Raw genomic sequence first — 19292 nt, forward strand, 5'->3', positions numbered from 1 at the left:
AGTTAAGAAGTTATAGTGACCTTGATCCAGCTTCAGTTTAAATGTTACAGTGACCTTGACCTGGTTTCAATATAGAAGGTGTAGTGACCTTGACCTTGTCTGAGATCAGATATTGCATGATGTGATTTCCACTGAGCTCATGATTAGAGGTTGATTATGAGGTGCCGTAAGGTCATTATGTCCTTGATCTACATTTTGTTTTGAGGATTTTGATGAAATGTGTCCAACTAGTGCTGTGATATTAATTAACCTACCAAGTAGCCCACCTTGGTTTGGTCAATGTGTCTATGACTGAATGATTTATACTTCGCCTTATATCAATGGTTATTAATAAGTTACAAGATATATGTATTCTATTTTAATTAGGATAAATGTAAATATATATATAATTATATAAGAATATGTAACCTTGACCTTACCCAGATGTGGAGGTCAATGCATTCTAAATTTGACAACCTACCCTTGGTTTTTAGGTTGTTGATGAGCTGTGTTTGAAGATTACTGAGATCCTCTTCTGTCTGAGTGGAAATCTCTTCTCGTAGAGCGACAAGGTCTTGGGCATTTTCCTCGTCCAACTGATCACTAAGTTTGAATGCCTCATCTCGGTGTTTGGACTGAAGCTGAAGCTTCCCTTCCACAAATGATAATGGATCTGTGATAAACAAACACTGTGTCAGTACACATTATATCAAAATATATTTACATGTGTGTGTATTCTGGCAGTGATGATGATTAAATTTTCATCAGACTAAAGATAACAGGTAAAATCTCTTGTTGTTTAAAAGGTTTAAGAGTGTTTAATATCATGTACACGAACAAAGTACATGTAATTAGGATTTAAAACAAGAATGGTTGTCATATAATTTTATACAATACTAAACAAATGTACTCTTTGCATTTTAAAATTATTGTCTCTAAATTTGGTATGTAAGTGGGCTGTCTCTAAATTTGGTATGTAAGTGGGCTGTCTCTAAATTTGGTATGTAACTATCAGCGAAAATTTTAGGATAATTTGCATTTTTTTCATTTGTTAGTGTTAATTTCGCATACTTTTCTATACCATGTGCCATTTTATGCATTTTTGTGACACTATCGGTGGTATGTGTAGTATCTCTAATTAATAAACAATCCCAAAATAGATCAGATTACCGATCAACTCAATCCACAAAATATTGCAATTGTTGATCCTATGATCACCAATGAACCGGTCACCTATTGATCTGTACAGCTTTAGCCTTGTTTTTCTGATTTTAACACTTTAGGACCACTTCATGTCAAAACTTTCATCCTACTATGTATATGTATGTAAATCTAAAATAATAAATGTTCCTACCCACTGGTCCGTCTGTCTGGACAGAATGGGACTTCAAGTAGCCTTGTAGCTCAGATTCCTGCTGTTTTTGCTGAAATACATTAATAAAAACATTGTACTTTTTGCTGTGTACTGTATCCATCAGGAAATCCAAGAGGCCAATGGATTAATCAAGTAGGGGACGGAACAACTACAAGAAAATGAAATGAACATTTCTAGTATATTCCTCAAGGACTAACTGTAATACAGTAGATATAGGCTGTAGTAGATATGGACTGGCTTACCACCATTTATGGACTTATTGACAAATCAATATGGTAGTCATAGCAGTGACAATATTTTTTTAACCTTAAACATTATATTCTTATATCGACATAAAAAGAACATTTTATAATAAACATCAGGGAGACTATGAACCACAGTAAACATCAGGAGGAGAATAAACCACAGTAAACATCAGGAGGAGTATAAACAACAATAACATCAGGAGGAGAATAAACAACAGTAAACATCAGGAGGAGTATAAACCACAGTAAACATCAGGAGGAGTATAAACAACAATAACAGGAGGAGTATAAACAACAATAACATCAGGAGGAGTATAAACAACAGTAAACATCAGGAGGAGTACAAACCACAGTAAACATCAGGAGGAGTATAAACCACAGTAAACACCAGGGAAAGTATAAACCACAGTAAACCTCAGGAGGAGTATAAACAACAGTAAACATCAGGAGGAGTACAAACCACAGTAAACATCAGGAGGAGTATAAACAACAATAACATCAGGAGGAGTATAAACAACAGTAAACACCAGGGAGAGTTTAAACCACAGTAAACATCAGGAGGAGAATAAACAACAGTAAACATCAGGAGGACTATAAACCACAGTAAACATAAGGAAGAGTATAAAAAACAGTAAACATCAGGAGGAGAACAAACAACAGTAAACATCAGGAGGGGTATAAACCACAGTGAACATCAGGAAGTGTATAAACAACAGTAAACATCAGGGAGAGTATAAACAACAGTAAACATCAGGAGGAGAATAAACAACAGTAAACCTCAGGAGGAGTATAAACCACAGTAAACATAAGGAAGAGTATGAAAAACAGTAAACATCAAGAGGAGAACAAACAACAGTAAACATCAGGAGGAGTATAAACCACAGTGAACATCAGGAAGAGTATAAACAACAATAAACACCAGGAGGAGTATAAACAACAGTAAACATAAGGAAGAGTATAAAAAACAGTAAACATCAGGAGGAGAACAAACAACAGTAAACATTGGGAGGAGTATAAACCACATTAAACCTCAGGAGGAGTATAAACAACAGTAAACCTCAGGAGGAGTATAAACAACAGTAAACCTCAGGAGGAGTATAAACAACAGTTAACACCAGGAGGAGTATAAACCACAGAAAACATCAGGAGGAGTATAAACTACAATAAACCTCAGGAGGAGTATAAACAACAGTAAACTCTATGAGGAGTATAAACCACAGAAAACATCAGGAGGAGTATAAACTACAATAAACCTCAGGAGGCGTATAAACAACAGTAAACCTCAGGAGGAGTATAAACAACAGTAAACATCAGGAGGAGTATAAACAACAGTAAACTCTATGAGGAGTATAAACCACAGAAAACATCAGGAGGAGTATAAACTACAATAAACCTCAGGAGGCGTATAAACAACAGTAAACATCAGGAGGAGTATAAACAACAGTAAACCTCAGAATGAGTACAAACCACAGTAAACATCAGGAGGAGTATAAACAACAATAACATCAGGAGGAGTATAAACAGCAGTAAACATCAGGAGGAGTATAAACAACAAAAACATCAGGAGGAGTATAAACAACAACATCAGGAGGGGTATAAACAACAGTAAACACCAGGGAGAGTATAAACCACAGTAAACATCAGGAGGAGAATAAACAACAGTAAACCTCAGGAGGAGTATAAACCACAGTAAACATAAGGAAGAGTATAAAAAACAGTAAACATCAGGAGGAGAACAAACAACAGTAAACATCGGGAGGAGTATAAACAACAGTAAACCTCAGGAGGAGTATAAACAACAGTAAACATCAGGAGGAGTATAAACAACAGTAAACCTCAGGAGGGGTATAGACCACAGAAAACATCAGGAGTGGTATAAACCACAATAAACCTCAGGAGGAGTATAAACAACAGTTAACATCAGGAGGAGTATAAACCACAGTAAACATCAGGAGGAGTATAAACCACAGTAAACATCAGGAGGGGTATAGACCACAGAAAACATCAGGAGGAGTATAACAATAGTAAACCTCAGTAGGAGTATAAACAACAGTAAACCTCAGGAGGAGCAAAAACAACAGTAAACACTAGGGAGAGTATAAACCACAGTAAACCTCAGGAGGAGCATAAACAACAGTAAACCTCAGGATGAGTATAAACAACAGTAAACATCAGGAGGGGTATAGACCACAGAAAACATCAGGAGGAGTATAAACCACAGAAAACATCAGGAGGGGTATAAACCACAGTAAACCTCAGTAGTAGAATAAACAACAGTAAACCTCAGGAGGGGTATAAACCACAGAAAACATCAGGAGGAGTATAAACTACAGAAAACATCAGGAGGAGAATAAACAACAGTAAACATAAGGAGGAGTATAAAACACAGTGAACATCAGGAAGAGTATAAACAACAGTAAACACCAGGAGGAGTATAAACCACAGAAAACATCATGAGGAGTATAAACAACAGTAAACATCAGGAGGAGTATAAACCACACTAAACATCAGGAGGAGTATAAACCACACTAAACATCAGGAGGAGTATAAACTACAATAAACCTCAGAGGCATATAAACAACAGTAAACCTCAGGAGGAGTATAAACAACAGTAAACACCAGGAGGAGTATAAATCACAGAAAACATCAGGAGGAGTATAAACCACAGTAAACATCATGAGGAGTATAAACTACAATAAACCTCAGGAGGCGTATAAACAACAGTAAACCTCAGGAGGAGTATAAACAACAGTAAACACCAGGAGGAGTATAAACCACAGAAAACATCAGGAGGAGTATAAACCACACTAAACATCAGGAGGGGTATAAACCACAGAAAACATCAGGAGGAGTATAAACCACACTAAACATCAGGAGGAGAATAAACAACAGTAAACATCAGGAGGAGTATAAACCACAGAAAACATCAGGAGGAGAATAAACAACAGTAAACATAAGGAGGAGTATAAAACACAGTGAACATCAGGAAGAGTATAAACAACAGTAAACACCAGGAGGAGTATAAACCACAGAAAACATCATGAGGAGTATAAACAACAGTAAACATCAGGAGGAGTATAAACCACACTAAACATCAGGAGGAGTATAAACCACAGAAAACATCATGAGGAGTATAAACTACAATAAACCTCAGGAGGCGTATAAACAACAGTAAACCTCAGGAGGAGTATAAACAACAGTAAACATCAGGAGGAGTATAAACCACAGTAAACATCAGGAGGAGTATAAACAACAATAACATCAGGAGGAGTATAAACAATAGTAAACCTCAGTAGGAGTATAAACAACAGTAAACCTCAGGAGGAGTATAAACCACAGAAAACATCAGGAGTATAAACTACAATAAACCTCAGGAGGCGTATAAACAACAGTAAACCTCAGGAGGAGTATAAACAACAGTAAACATCAGGAGGAGTATAAACAATAGTTAACATCAGGAGGAGTATAGAGTCCGCACCAGATTTGTCATGCGCTGTTTTTTCATGTTGCTGAGTTTTTTGTGAAGATCCTCCGCTTGCTTGCGGCGGTCCTTTTCCATCTTTTCCTTCAGGGCAATCATCTCCTTCTTGGCCTTCTCAAACATCTCTTTGGCCTCATCCCCATTTACAATTCCATCCCTAAAATGGTTAAGATCAGATCAAATATTAGTCAAGGACAAAACTTTAACTGTCTGAAGTGAAAAACGTATCTCGTTGTACTTTCACAGGTAGATAAAAAAATATACCTAAATGTGGCAAAGTACATGTATATAATATTCACCTTTTGGCCTTTGTGATAAAGTCGTTCATATTAGATGCTAGGTAATTCAGAGTGTCACTCATATCATCTTCTGTTTGTTCCTGGAATAAAAAAAACCCACAATATTATTACAATGTGTGATTGTGGGTTAACTAGCTGTATTAGTGTAGTATTGTACTTACAAATGTATATAACATGTAATGTTGGGTACATTTAATTTAAAGGTTTGAAATTAATTTAATCATTTTGTGGTACAAGCTTTTATGGAGAATGCCACAAGTGCAAAACAAACCATAGTAAAATATATAAAATATATAACAGTTGTATCTATTTTTGAGGTTTCAGAACATTCCTATGTAATATATAAATTCAGACTATATAGATAGATTACAATAGAGGAATAGATGTCCCTCAATAAAATATGTAGTTCTTAACGAAACTCAAATGGACATACAAATGTGATATGACACCGGTATTACCAGACAGGGAAAACACTGTTATATCACTCTGGTTTCCATTCTGCCTCTTGTCTTTTGTTAGGAATTTTTACAATGGAAATGGATTCTAATAATGTAATTTTTTTAATAATGTTGACACCATTGTTGAATTTTCCGTTTTGTTCCAGGGCTGCATTAAGAGGTGTATCTCAAGGTAAACCATGACACACTTCAGTACCATCAGATCATATGGCATTGGCACAGAAACTAATCAAGTATGATGGCACAGAAATTACTAAAGTATGAACTAAATCAGAACTAGTGTTACACGATACATTAGGATTCCAACCTAAACCGTCTACTCACACTAAGTTTAGACAGGCCCCTTCGCCGTTCAAGCTTCTCTTCAAGATGCATCCTTTGTTTGGAGATCTCATCATCGTAAACATGCTCAAGGCGTTTCTGTGACTCCTTGTGCTCAGATAGTAGCCACTGGACTTTTTCATCATTTAGTTTGCCGTCCACTTCAAGGTCTTTGAGCATGTTTGAGTGGAGCTCTTTTTGATTAATCCTCTCACGAGCCACAAACTCCTACAAAGTGAAAGCTACACTGTAATATATAGACCTTATAAGGAAAACATTGCTGTATCTACATATGTGTGTCACCCCTAAATATGTGAGTCAACCCTAAATATGTGAGTCAATCGTAAATATGTGAGTCAATCCTAAATATGTGTGTCACCCCTAAATATGCGAGTCACTCCTAAATATGTGAGTCACTCCTAAATATGTGAGTCAATCCTAAATATGTGCGCCACCCCCCTAAATAAATTGTGAGTCGCCCCTAAATATGTGAGTAACTCCTAAATATGTGAGTCGCCCCTAAATATGTGTGTCACCCCTTAATATGTGAGTCACCCCTAAATATGTGAGTCACCCCTAAATATGTGAGTCAATCCTAAATATGTGAGTCACCCCTAAATATGTGTGTCACCCCTAAATATGTGAGTCACTCCTAAATATGTGGTTCAACCCCCTAAATATGTGAGTCCCAAACAAAAATACTTGCTTGCAGTAAGCTTGCGGCAAGCTTGCGACAAGCTTACTTTACTCATCGCAAGCTATATGCAAGCTAGTAAGAAGCTTGCAAGCAGGCAGGTCCTACAACTTAAGCTATCCGCAAGCTCGCAAGATCATGGGTGTAAGCTTGCGAGTCCTTCTGCAAGCTTGCAAGTCCTTCTGCAAGCTCGCAAGAACATGGTTGCAAGCTTGCGAGTCCTTCTGCAAGCATGCAAGTTCATCTGCAAGCTTGCGAGTTCATCTGCAAGCCCGCAAGCCCTTCTGCAAGCTTGCGAGTCATTCTGCAAGCTTGCAGGAGAGTTCTCTTTTTGCAAGCTTGCAAGCCTTCAGTCCTTTACAATATTCTGCATGTTGTGGACTTAGAAATTTTCTACTCTGATGTTACTTGTGAGACATGAAAATCTACTAAGTCACAGCAGCATGGATTTTCTATTTCAAAATCTGTAACTTTTAATAATTTCATATCTGATTATCTAAAGGTGAATATGAGTTTCTTCAGAGTAAAAACACCTCTTTTTGAATCAAAAATTGAATGATTTCAGTAATCAATTATTATATTGTTTAAATTGCAATTCATATTCATAAAACTTCAATAGTAATCATGACATTCATATCTTTTCAAATTTAGATATCCAACCAATTTATAATAATGCTTAAAGTATTGCTTCATTTAGATATTTTACACATGTATTTATAAAATCCCCTTTATTAAAGTTATCAGTGGACATATTATGATATTTTCGGTAGTATAATCAGAGACATATATACACATATATGTCTCTGGTATAATCAGTTGTTTCTAGGAGTGATATTCATTCTAAGGGTAACCTACAAATTATGTGCATTGAACTTCCATCAGTACAAATTTCAGCAAAATATATGTTGAAGCCTTATTATCAAAAACCTTTCCAACACCAATATGTGTAAACAAACAAAATGAGAGGATATGTTATAAGTAGACTGGCCCAGCTTGACCAAGGTAATATGATACCAATTCAAGCTGATGAGTACAGGAAGTCCATGCCAGTCAGACTCCAGACACCATGGGGCCAACCCTGGGGTATAAGATTCATTTCTAACTGACAGTATTGTGACTTATTTGATGATTTATTTCAGTAATAAATACATAAAATGAAACAATATTGTGAAAGTAACTTCAATGCAATTTTATAGTATTTTAAAAAGCATCTGTTGAACCCACAAATCTTCATTTTTATTAAGTCTGTATGAATGAAAAACCTTTCCTGTGCCCCAACTTAAGATTGACCAATGTAAAACAAGGTCTCCACTTTGAATTGAGTTTCCTGTGGCTGCATGTGGACATTTTACATCTCTGTGAATTAGTATAAATTGTCCTATCAAACACTTCTGGAAATAGAATCAACTTCTGTCATTCTGAACATGGTAAGGATATGTGCAACCTATCTACATCTGCATGTTGAAAGTTCTGTAAATAAGTGACTTATACAAACAGAAGATGGACTCAGTGAAGTGATCCAGATGAAGATTTCCAAGGGTCAACAATAAATGGTGAGAGGTGAGATTTATAATAACATACGAATAATGTTTCAATTGATATAAGAATGATTTACTGATCTAAAAAAAAACATTATTCTATAATCTTTGGAAATTTGGGGTGAAAAAAATACAGAGCTATAACACTAGAACATTTAACAAAAACAAAAACTTCTTGTATATTTTATCTTTTACAACAGAAAAGCCTAGGAAAGTTGAACATTATATATGAGAAATGTGTATTTTTACATTCATTTCTTGTGTTTTAGATACACTTTTATGTTGCAATTATTGCACAAAAATAGTTTTAAGACAAACTGACAATAAAACCTGTATACAAAACTAACCATGCTTCTGTTTATAAGACAGCACTTCTAGATCTAGGCATCATACAAAATTTTACTCTATGGATAGTCAACTTGTGATATATATGCCTAAACTGGGAAGGTCGAACATTTGATTCTCCACTATGAAATATCTAGAGTGGTCACATTAAAAAAAATATAATTAAGCCAGATTTAGTTGTTGACATTTAAAGATGTCTTCAAATATCTAATATAGTTGTTTTGGCTTACAAAGAATAACATCAATTGATCAATATTTTATGTAATATTGTTTTGTTTTATTTTTTTGCAGCACAAATGCAAAAAGATACAGTGAGCTCTGAAGTGGACGGAAATGACAGGAAGAGTTAAAAGATATTGTAACTGTACTGAAAAAAAGAACTGGTATTATCAACATATGATGAATATTCTACCGAATGTCAACAAAAACTATAAGCCATTATTGCAGTGACAACAGAGATTAATAATGACAAGAAAAACATTCATGAACTAGAAATTAAATAACCTTTGATGTATTGTTATGTAAGTGTGCATTGATTTAGTTTAAAGGAATATGGAATAAAATATAGATGTTTGTATATAAAGTTTGTATCTATAAGGTGTTTTATTGTAACAGCATGCAGTATTGCTCTGAATGATAGAAATACAGACTTTTACATTAATTTGATGTTTTTGCTTTATTTTTGCTGCATTGAATTCATTTTTACCTCAGAGCTAAATATGTGAGTCGCCCCTAAATATGTGTGTCACCCCTAAATATGTGAGTCACTCCTAAATATGCGAGTCAATCCTAAATATGTGAGTCACCCCTAAATATGTGAGTCAATCCTAAATATGTGTCACCCCTAAATATGTGAGTCAATCCTAAATATGTGAGTCACCCCTAAATATGTGAGTCACTCCTAAATATGTGAGTCACCCCTAAATATGTGAGTCACCCCTAAATATGTGAGTCACCCCTAAATATGTGAGTCACCCCTAAATATGCAAGTCACCACTACATGTAAATATGTGAGTCACCCATGCTGACATCATAATTACATTGTATGTGACATTAAAATCCAAAACAATTACAATTACATATATTGTATGAATATGTATGTACATGGTATAGTTCAGGATCATATATATCTATAAATATGGTAGGGATATGTAGGTACATGGTATAGTTCAGGATCATATCTATAATATTCTTCCTTTACATTGCTAATTGTATAATCCACCCAGGAGAGCTTGGTTAAATTGAACCCTTAACTGTAATATCTCTGAAATACCTCATTTGGAAGAATAGAAATTCTTTTAAAAAAAAGATACAATACAATTTATTCCAATGCAAAATGTTTCTTGAAATATTTCAAATTACAACTCTTCCATTATGAATCAAAATTCTTTTAATAATTTAAAACAACAAAGTAACAATATATTTTCATTAAAGAATGTTTTTTGTAAAAAAAATAATGACTCTGAGAGGGACTTTGCCAGATACAAAATCATGAAAATGTAATTAATTAAGATAGAGAATTCCATACACTTACAGATTCATACATAAAGGAGAGTGAATCATTGGATCAGGAACTAGGTACATCAACACTCCTAAAGGGAACTTCCTTTAGTAAAGGGAGGCTGATGAAACTGGGATCAGATAGTTACCTTCCGGAGGTTTTCCATCTCCTCATCCTGTTCCAGTTTTAGGCGATATGTCTGTTCCTCCTGCTCTGTTTGCTGTTCTTTATCCATTAGGTCCAGCAGCTGCTTCCTCTCCTGGGGACCAGAGTAGGATAATATCATTATTTCTGGTCTTTTTATTGTTATATAACTCAACTAACAACAGGGATTTGTTTTCCTAACATTTTATTTATTTCAAAAGAAATTTTCAAAACTATTTTTATATCACACAAATACAAAGGTAGAATAACTAATACTCACAGCTTAAATCATGATTTTTGAATCTTAATTGATTTATTTATCATTTGTAAAATGTACATCAGATATACTTTTCAACATACAAACTAACTTCACATCACAGACAACATGTAAGCAAATCCCTCAGAAAAAATGAAGAAAATACATTAAAAGACTAGGCTCCAGGCGATGCAATTGCGACACTAGATAATTGTTCTCGCTCTGTGATGCCAAAAGTAACGCCCTAAAATACAATCCCTGTTTCTAAAGAAACCACTGAATGCCGACCTTTTTCCCCTCATACTGACCTTCCCTCATACTGACCTTCCCTCATACTGACCTTCCCCCCCCCTCATACTGACCTTTCCTCCCCTCATACTGACCTCTCCTCCCCTCATACTGACCTCTCCTCCACTCATACTGACCTCTCCTCCCCTCATACTGACATCTCCTCCCCTCATACTGACCTTTCCTCCCCTCATACTGACCTCTCCTCCCCTCATACCGACCTTTCCTCCCCTCATACTGACCTCTCCTCCCCTCATACTGACCTTTCCTCCCCTCATACTGACCTTTCCTCCCCTCATACTGACCTCATCTCCCCCTCATACTGACCTTTTCTCCCCTCATACTGACCTCTCCTCCCCTCATACTGACCTCATCTCCTACATCAGTCATGTCACTGATCAATTTCCTTTTGTCCACTTTCTGTTTCTGGTGAAGTCTTGACATTTTGGCCTGGAATTCAATTTTTACTCCATTACAATTTAACACCTTGCTCAGAGATACATTCCACAAATCCTTTTTGCCTAAGCTCACATTTCTATTTCATAATCATTAGATGACCTGTCAGTTTTTACGTCAATAAATTACTGTACACAATATGCTTTACACAACCAATATAATGAAACATTGAATTTATTTTGAATGAATTCAGTAAAATGATATTTATGTCCTTAACCACAAATCAGTAAAACATCTTAGCATCAAAACTGACAAACTAAAACAGTTTATTGTGACCAAGGTAGGCAATTACCTTATTTTTAGCGGAGAGTTTCTTGAGGAGTTTTCGCTTTTCTCCTTGGTACTCATCATCAAGACTTTTACGGAGGACACCCTTCCTCATCCGATGTTTCTGAATTACAGCGTCCTCTGTTGACTGTGAGATATCCCCATTTTGTTTCATGACCTGGACGTACATGGTTGTGACGGTCTCTGATGATTCGTTTCTCTGGTCCTCCAAACCCTCATCTATTGCTATGGTAGCAGCGATATCCAAACTACACAAACACAACACCATCATGTGGTAAAGGATTCATTGGGAAAATACACGTCACCATATACACACAAGTTACATTCCTGTATCCCTCTTATCAGGTGGTTTGTGTTTAAATGCAATGTTAAATAATTTTGTCATCAATACCAATAATTGTATTAGAAAATCTGTGAAAATTAGATCCTATAGACCATATACGTGTACTTGTAATCACATTTACTATCAGGAGATATGTACCAGGTGACAAATAAAATTACCTATTTATTATTTTTTCTTTTTTTATTCTGAATTTTTAAATTGTTTGGGTACCTTTGCTAATTGGCATTACATCCAAACAATTTCCATGTAGTAATATGATGAAATGGGGCAGTGGAGGGGATCCTAAGGGGTTGGGGGAGGGGTGGGGGCGGTGGATCGGTGGATCGGTGGATCGGTGCAACAGATGACCTCTGAAAGCATGTGTTAACTATAACATGCAGTACAAGCCATAGGACAACCTATTATTAGATATAGATTTCCTTATTAGGTAGAACTACAAACTTAAGCAGGGACATTTTTATCTGTGTAGCAGAATCTCATATTTACTTGTCGATTTCTCTGTGACGTCCAAGGCGATCCTTCATGGCCAAAATACCAACAATACTCTCATCCTCATTCACCAAACTGAAAAAATTAGGAACGTGAAGCTAAAACTTAAAAGATAACCTTTAATGTACCTATATCTTATAATACACGGAATCAAATCAAGCAATTGCTGTACTATTACACTGGCTGGTTATCAATGATCATTATTCCAAGACAAGATAAGATTGTGTGAATCAAGAACAAGCTTGAATAATTAAAAACAGATATGAAAAACATACACTGTAATTAATTACTGTATAGATAACATACCTGTAGTCTGTCATAGTTTGTGTATATAATATACCTGTAGTCTATTATAGTGTGTATATAATATACCTGTAGTCTGTTATAGTTTGTGTATATAATATACCTGTAGTCCGTTATAGTTTGTGTATATAATATACCTGTAGTCCGTTATAGTTTGTGTATATAATATACCTGTAGTCTGTTATAGTTTGTGTATATAATATACCTGTAATCTGTTATAGTTTGTGTATATAATATACCTGTAGTCCGTTATAGTTTGTGTATATAATATACCTGTAGTCTGTTATAGTTTGTGTATATAATATACCTGTAGTCTGTCATAGTTTGTGTATATAATATACCTGTAGTCTGTTATAGTGTGTATATAATATACCTGTAATCTGTTATAGTTTGTGTATATACTATACCTGTAGTCCGTTATAGTTTGTGTATATACTATACCTGTAGTCCGTTATAGTTTGTGTATATAATATACCTGTAGTCCGTTATAGTTTGTGTATATAATATACCTGTAGTCTGTTATAGTTTGTGTATATAATATACCTGTAGTCCGTTATAGTTTGTGTATATACTATACCTGTAGTCCGTTATAGTTTGTGTATATAATATACCTGTAGTCCGTTATAGTTTGTGTATATAATATACCTGTAGTCTGTTATAGTTTGTGTATATAATATACCTGTAGTCCGTTATAGTTTGTGTATATACTATACCTGTAGTCCGTTATAGTTTGTGTATATAATATACCTGTAGTCCGTTATAGTTTGTGTATATAATATACCTGTAGTCCGTTATAGTTTGTGTATATAATATACCTGTAGTCTGTTATAGTTTGTGGTTATAATATAGTCCTGCAGTCTGTTATAGTTTGTGTATATAATATTCCTGTAGTCTGTTATAGTTTGTGTACAATATGTATATAATATACCTGTAATCTGTTATAGTTTGTGTATATAATATACCTGAAGTCTGTTATATATTGTGTATATAATATACCTGTAGTCTGATATAGTTTGTGTATATAATATACCTGTAGTCTGTTATAGTTTGTGTATATAATATACCTGTAGTCTATTATAGTGTGTATATAATATACCTGTAGTCCGTTATAGTTTGTGTATATAATATACCTGTAGTCCGTTATAGTTTGTGTATATAATATACCTGTAGTCTGTTATAGTTTGTGTATCTAATATACCTGTAGTCTATTATAGTGTGTATATAATATACCTGTAGTCTGTTATAGTTTGTGTATATAATATACCTGTAGTCTGTTATAGTTTGTGTATATAATATACCTGTAATCTGTTATAGTTTGTGTATATAATATACCTGTAGTCCGTTATAGTTTGTGTATATAATATACCTGTAGTCTGTTATAGTTTGTGTATCTAATATACCTGTAGTCTATTATAGTGTGTATATAATATACCTGTAGTCCGTTATAGTTTGTGTATATAATATACCTGTAGTCCGTTATAGTTTGTGTATATAATATACCTGTAGTCCGTTATAGTTTGTGTATATAATATACCTGTAGTCTATTATAGTGTGTATATAATATACCTGTAATCTGTTATAGTTTGTGTATATAATATACCTGTAGTCCGTTATAGTTTGTGTATATAATATACCTGTAGTCCGTTATAGTTTGTGTATATAATGTACATGTAATCTGTTATAGTTTGTGTATATAATATACCTGTAGTCTGTTATAGGTTGTGTATATAATATACCTGTAGTCTGTTATAGTTTGTGTATCTAATATACCTGTAGTCTGTTATAGTTTGTGTATATAATATACCTGTAATCTGTTATAGTTTGTGTATATAATATACCTGTAGTCCGTTATAGTTTGTGTATATAATATACCTGTAGTCCGTTATAGTTTGTGTATATAATATACCTGTAGTCTGTTATAGTTTGTGTATATAATATACCTGTAATCTGTTATAGTTTGTGTATATAATATACCTGTAGTCCGTTATAGTTTGTGTATATAATATACCTGTAGTCTGTTATAGTTTGTGTATATAATATACCTGTAGTCTATTATAGTGTGTATATAATATACCTGTAGTCCGTTATAGTTTGTGTATCTAATATACCTGTAGTCCGTTATAGTTTGTGTATCTAATATACCTGTAGTCCGTTATAGTTTGTGTATCTAATATACCTGTAGTCCGTTATAGTTTGTGTATATAATATACCTGTAGTCCGTTATAGTTTGTGTATCTAATATACCTGTAGTCCGTTATAGTTTGTGTATATAATATACCTGTAGTCCGTTATAGTTTGTGTATATAATATACCTGTAGTCTGTTATAGTTTGTGTATATAATATACCTGTAGTCTGTTATAGTTTGTGGTTATAATATAGTCCTGCAGTCTGTTATAGTTTGTGTATATAATATTCCTGTAGTCTGTTATAGTTTGTGTACAATATGTATATAATATACCTGTAATCTGTTATAGTTTGTGTATATAATATACCTGAAGTCTGTTATATATTGTGTATATAATATACCTGTAGTCTGATATAGTTTGTGTATATAATATACCTGTAGTCTGTTATAGTTTGTGTATATAATATACCTGAAGTCTGTTATATTTTGTGTATATAATATACCTGTAGTCTATTATAGTGTGTATATAATATACCTGTAGTCTGTTATAGTTTGTGTATATAATATACCTGTAGTCCGTTATAGTTTGTGTATATAATATACCTGTAGTCTGTTATAGTTTGTGTATATAATATACCTGTAGTCCGTTATAGTTTGTGTATATAATATACCTGTAGTCCGTTATAGTTTGTGTATATAATATACCTGTAGTCCGTTATATTTTGTGTATATAATATACCTGTAGTCCGTTATAGTTTGTGTATATAATATACCTGTAGTCCGTTATAGTTTGTGTATATACTATACCTGTAGTCCGTTATAGTTTGTGTATATAATATACCTGTAGTCTGTTATAGTTTGTGTATATAATGTACATGTAATCTGTTATAGTTTGTGTATATCATATACCTGTAGTCCGTTATAGTTTGTGTATATAATATACCTGTAGTCCGTTATAGTTTGTGTATATAATATACCTGTAGTATGTTATAGTTTGTGTATATAATATACCTGTAGTCTGTTATAGGTTGTGTATATAATATACCTGTAGTATGTTATAGTTTATGTATATAATATACCTGTAGTCTGTTATAGTGTGTCCTTTCTTTGATATAGCCTTCCCATAATCCATCACAAGGCGATTTCCCTTTTCGTGAATTATGACATCATGCTACAAATAAGAAATTTAATGTTAACACAGCTGACACAATTACAATTGTACTTGTTAACTAGTGAATCTAAATGTACATTTCAGTGAGCTTGATAACTCACATGAGTCACACCTATGGATAAACTACAGTTTTACTAAAATCATCAATCATCAGCTAGTTCATATTCATAGGTAACCCTGGCTGTCATAAGAATGTAATAAGGCTGGTGGTGTAGCAGAAGTCATTCTTATCCAGTAATTTCTCAATTTTTTTTTATCCTTTTTCAATTTTAGCTACATTCAGGTAATATTCCTGGAGTAATGGTTTAGTGGGTGTATAGTTTCACTCTACAAATGTCAGGTTTGGTGTTCATTGATATCTTATAACTTTTATAATAAGTTCTAACAATATAAAACAATATAGAAACAGATCAGAGATACTAGATGTATGTCGATCAAAGTCAGGGGAGATAATTCGTGGTTATACCTCTCCAGCATGAACAGTTCTCGCTCCTTTGCGATTAGATAGGAAGCGATAGAGTACAACCACGACGATGACGATGATGACACCAAGAATGAGCGCCATAAAGAAGGTGAGAGCAGTGAGGCCATGTTGATAAAGGATCTGCAAACAATACAAATATTCTCAAGTTATCTCCCTTTGGGGATGCTGCTATAAAAATTCATAAATCAATCATAAAACAACACTATCTTAGGTTGCTCTGTCAGATGAACTTATTATGGACAATAAATAAGTTTGACTTATAACTCAGTCTAAAGTTGGAGCCAAAAATTAGAAGTCTATTTCTTGAATAGGAAGACTGCAAGACTGTGTAATTATAGTCAATGGCTCACTTCTAACTATGAATAATCAAAGATCAGGCTATCCCATGTGTTCATAAACAAAATAAAACAATTAAGTTATGATTTGAACAGTTTACACAATTAATTAACTCACACTATTGGTGACGACATCCTGACGGCTCACGCAAACTTGCAGGTTTATCGGACCAACCATCTGAAACATTATGCGTTAAGATGAAGCATTGTTGCATACAAAAATGTACTATCAACTTTAATATCCGACTTTATTTACCCGTTACTTAAAGATGATACACTGCCAACAGTGTCACCACCCAAAGTGTCACAAAGCTTGTAACAATTTTGAAATGTATACAAATAAAGAACAGCTCTTTTTAATCAGTCATAATAAAAACATACACTTTGTTGGCTTAATGTATAACACATTTAAAGACAAATTATACAATAAATTTATAAATCATACTGGTATGATTAATTAATTAAAAACAAAGACAATACTGTATTATAATATATGATAAACTAAGATTGATTAATAGGTTTACATGAAAAAAGGACTAGAACATGATAACAATAATGGGAATTAGGACAGAAAAGGCATACAACACATTAATATATATTGCATATTATATATATATATTGGTTACATTTTACAAGGCCATTTCATTTCGCTTTATTCTGGTGGAAATATAATAAAAAGATTACCAAAAATCCTGTGAAACATTGCAGGGTACTTATACTTCCTACCTATTGGTTGATAGTACATGATCTAGTACAGTAGTCATAATAGCCATGAAGTACCAACTTACAAAATAAGAAATCAGAAGTCAAATATAACTGCCTAGTGTAGTATTGTACACAGTTATAATTGACTTTGATTAACACATTTTTTAATGTATGAAGAAACTCCTTCATATTATCCAAGATTAACAATGAATTTGGTTTCATCAGTAAATTACCTCTGTGGCGTTCAGGTAGTAAGAGATACCTAAGGTGAACAGATTGGCCCCCTCAGAAAGGTCTCTTCCCACACTGCCTGAAGGCAACGCTAAAAACTGCATAGAAATTCCTTCCAAAGCTGTAAGATAATTAGATTAATGATCTATTAATGCATGTTAGCTGTTATATAAGTCTGGGAAAAAGAAAATATTACTCTTTCTCAAATGGAATGGAAATTTTCATATATACTTCACAGGCTGATCATGTGGTTGTTGGGGATGGGATCAACCTACAGTACGAGGAGGGTGATCAATTAACAAGTTGGTACTCAAACGCTCACAGCACGTTTGCGCCTGTCGAGCGATGGGGATTAAAACCCCGCTGCAATCCCGACGTAATCCCGCGCAAGCGATGTCGCTGCGATCCCGCTCATGCAGCGATTCCGCTCTGACAAGGTAGCAACCCCGCTCAGCCAGCGATTCAGCTCCGGAAGGTCTGCAAACCCGCTCAGCCAGCGATCCCGCTCCGGCGGGCCAGCAAACCCGCTCATGAATAAGAAGGAACTCATATTTATTTCATCAGAAACGTTCGCAGAATGTAATGTAACGTTTACAAAATGTGTTTCGTATTCACTTGCTTGAGTTGTTTTCTGCTTGTGTAAGTATCAAATCAAGAGTAATTTGATAGCGTAAGTAATGAAGTTTAGTTTAACAAAAATACATCTGATGGATCTTAAAGTATAATCATAGAAAAAGGTTAAACACAAAGTTATTTTTTAAACAACATCTTGTATCTAAAAATGTTCATACGGAGAGTAGCGTAGTGCAAAATGCAAATGTACATCTGATTTTAATTAGATTGAGTATTCTGATATATTTCTAAGTTGTTTTGTCTTTTTGTTGTACATACAGTACATGTACATGTTAGCTGGATCGTATGAAAGAGGAACATGACGCAATTTGGCCTGTTTCGACCTAAAGGTGACCATTTTCAAATAAAAAGTAGTTCTCAGATTTGATATTCGCTGGTGTCAATAAAGTGGGGGAAGACGTAGTTGATGAAATATTTAAGTTTGGATGTCATGAATAATAGAAAACAAAACCATCAGTTTATGCAGCATACAGAAGATTAAGAGATCAAACCATCAACATTTATCTATTTTGCATACATATGTACATATCTACAAGTTGCGAAGCATACAACGATGACAACTGAGCAAAATATGAGTGCAATATATATGTTTATATCTATTTTGGTATAAGGTGATGTAGATTCGCAATAAGTCATGTGATATTTCACATGTACTCTAGTTAAGCTCTCACTAGCACTGTGCTCGAACAATCATTTATCTTATATATACATTTGTGCGTGGTATACCACTTAAAGTATCGTAGTTATGTATGATATATTAAAATAAAGAAGGCAATTAGTTCTGTCAGTGAAAGATTTTCTTTG

At 34.1% G+C, this 19292-nt stretch overlaps 1 protein-coding gene and 1 long non-coding RNA gene across 3 annotated transcripts in view; one reads left to right on the forward strand and one right to left on the reverse strand.

Annotated features, from left to right (window-relative positions):
- The window catches only part of LOC117339617 (calponin homology domain-containing protein DDB_G0272472-like), a 42444-nt gene that overhangs the window by 17835 nt on the left and 5317 nt on the right, over positions 1–19292 (reverse strand). For both annotated transcript variants that reach the window (XM_033901307.1, XM_033901308.1), the window contains exons 5-17: positions 17858–17976; positions 17038–17097; positions 16567–16704; positions 16009–16100; positions 12498–12575; positions 11673–11916; positions 11294–11374; positions 10385–10495; positions 6162–6386; positions 5380–5459; positions 5078–5237; positions 1334–1403; positions 461–652 (exon numbers count right to left, since the gene is read on the reverse strand). In XM_033901307.1, coding sequence (XP_033757198.1) covers positions 461–652; positions 1334–1403; positions 5078–5237; positions 5380–5459; positions 6162–6386; positions 10385–10495; positions 11294–11374; positions 11673–11916; positions 12498–12575; positions 16009–16100; positions 16567–16704; positions 17038–17097; positions 17858–17976 — 1650 coding nt within the window. The remainder of the gene's footprint in view (positions 1–460; positions 653–1333; positions 1404–5077; positions 5238–5379; positions 5460–6161; positions 6387–10384; positions 10496–11293; positions 11375–11672; positions 11917–12497; positions 12576–16008; positions 16101–16566; positions 16705–17037; positions 17098–17857; positions 17977–19292) is intronic.
- LOC117339619 lies at positions 8016–9396 on the forward strand. Its single transcript, XR_004535276.1, has 2 exons — positions 8016–8405; positions 9027–9396. It is a non-coding gene; the product is annotated as an uncharacterized LOC117339619 (long non-coding RNA).

The sequence above is a fragment of the Pecten maximus genome, chromosome 12 (assembly GCF_902652985.1).
Source record: "Pecten maximus chromosome 12, xPecMax1.1, whole genome shotgun sequence".
Classification (NCBI taxonomy): Eukaryota; Metazoa; Mollusca; class Bivalvia; order Pectinida; family Pectinidae; genus Pecten; species Pecten maximus.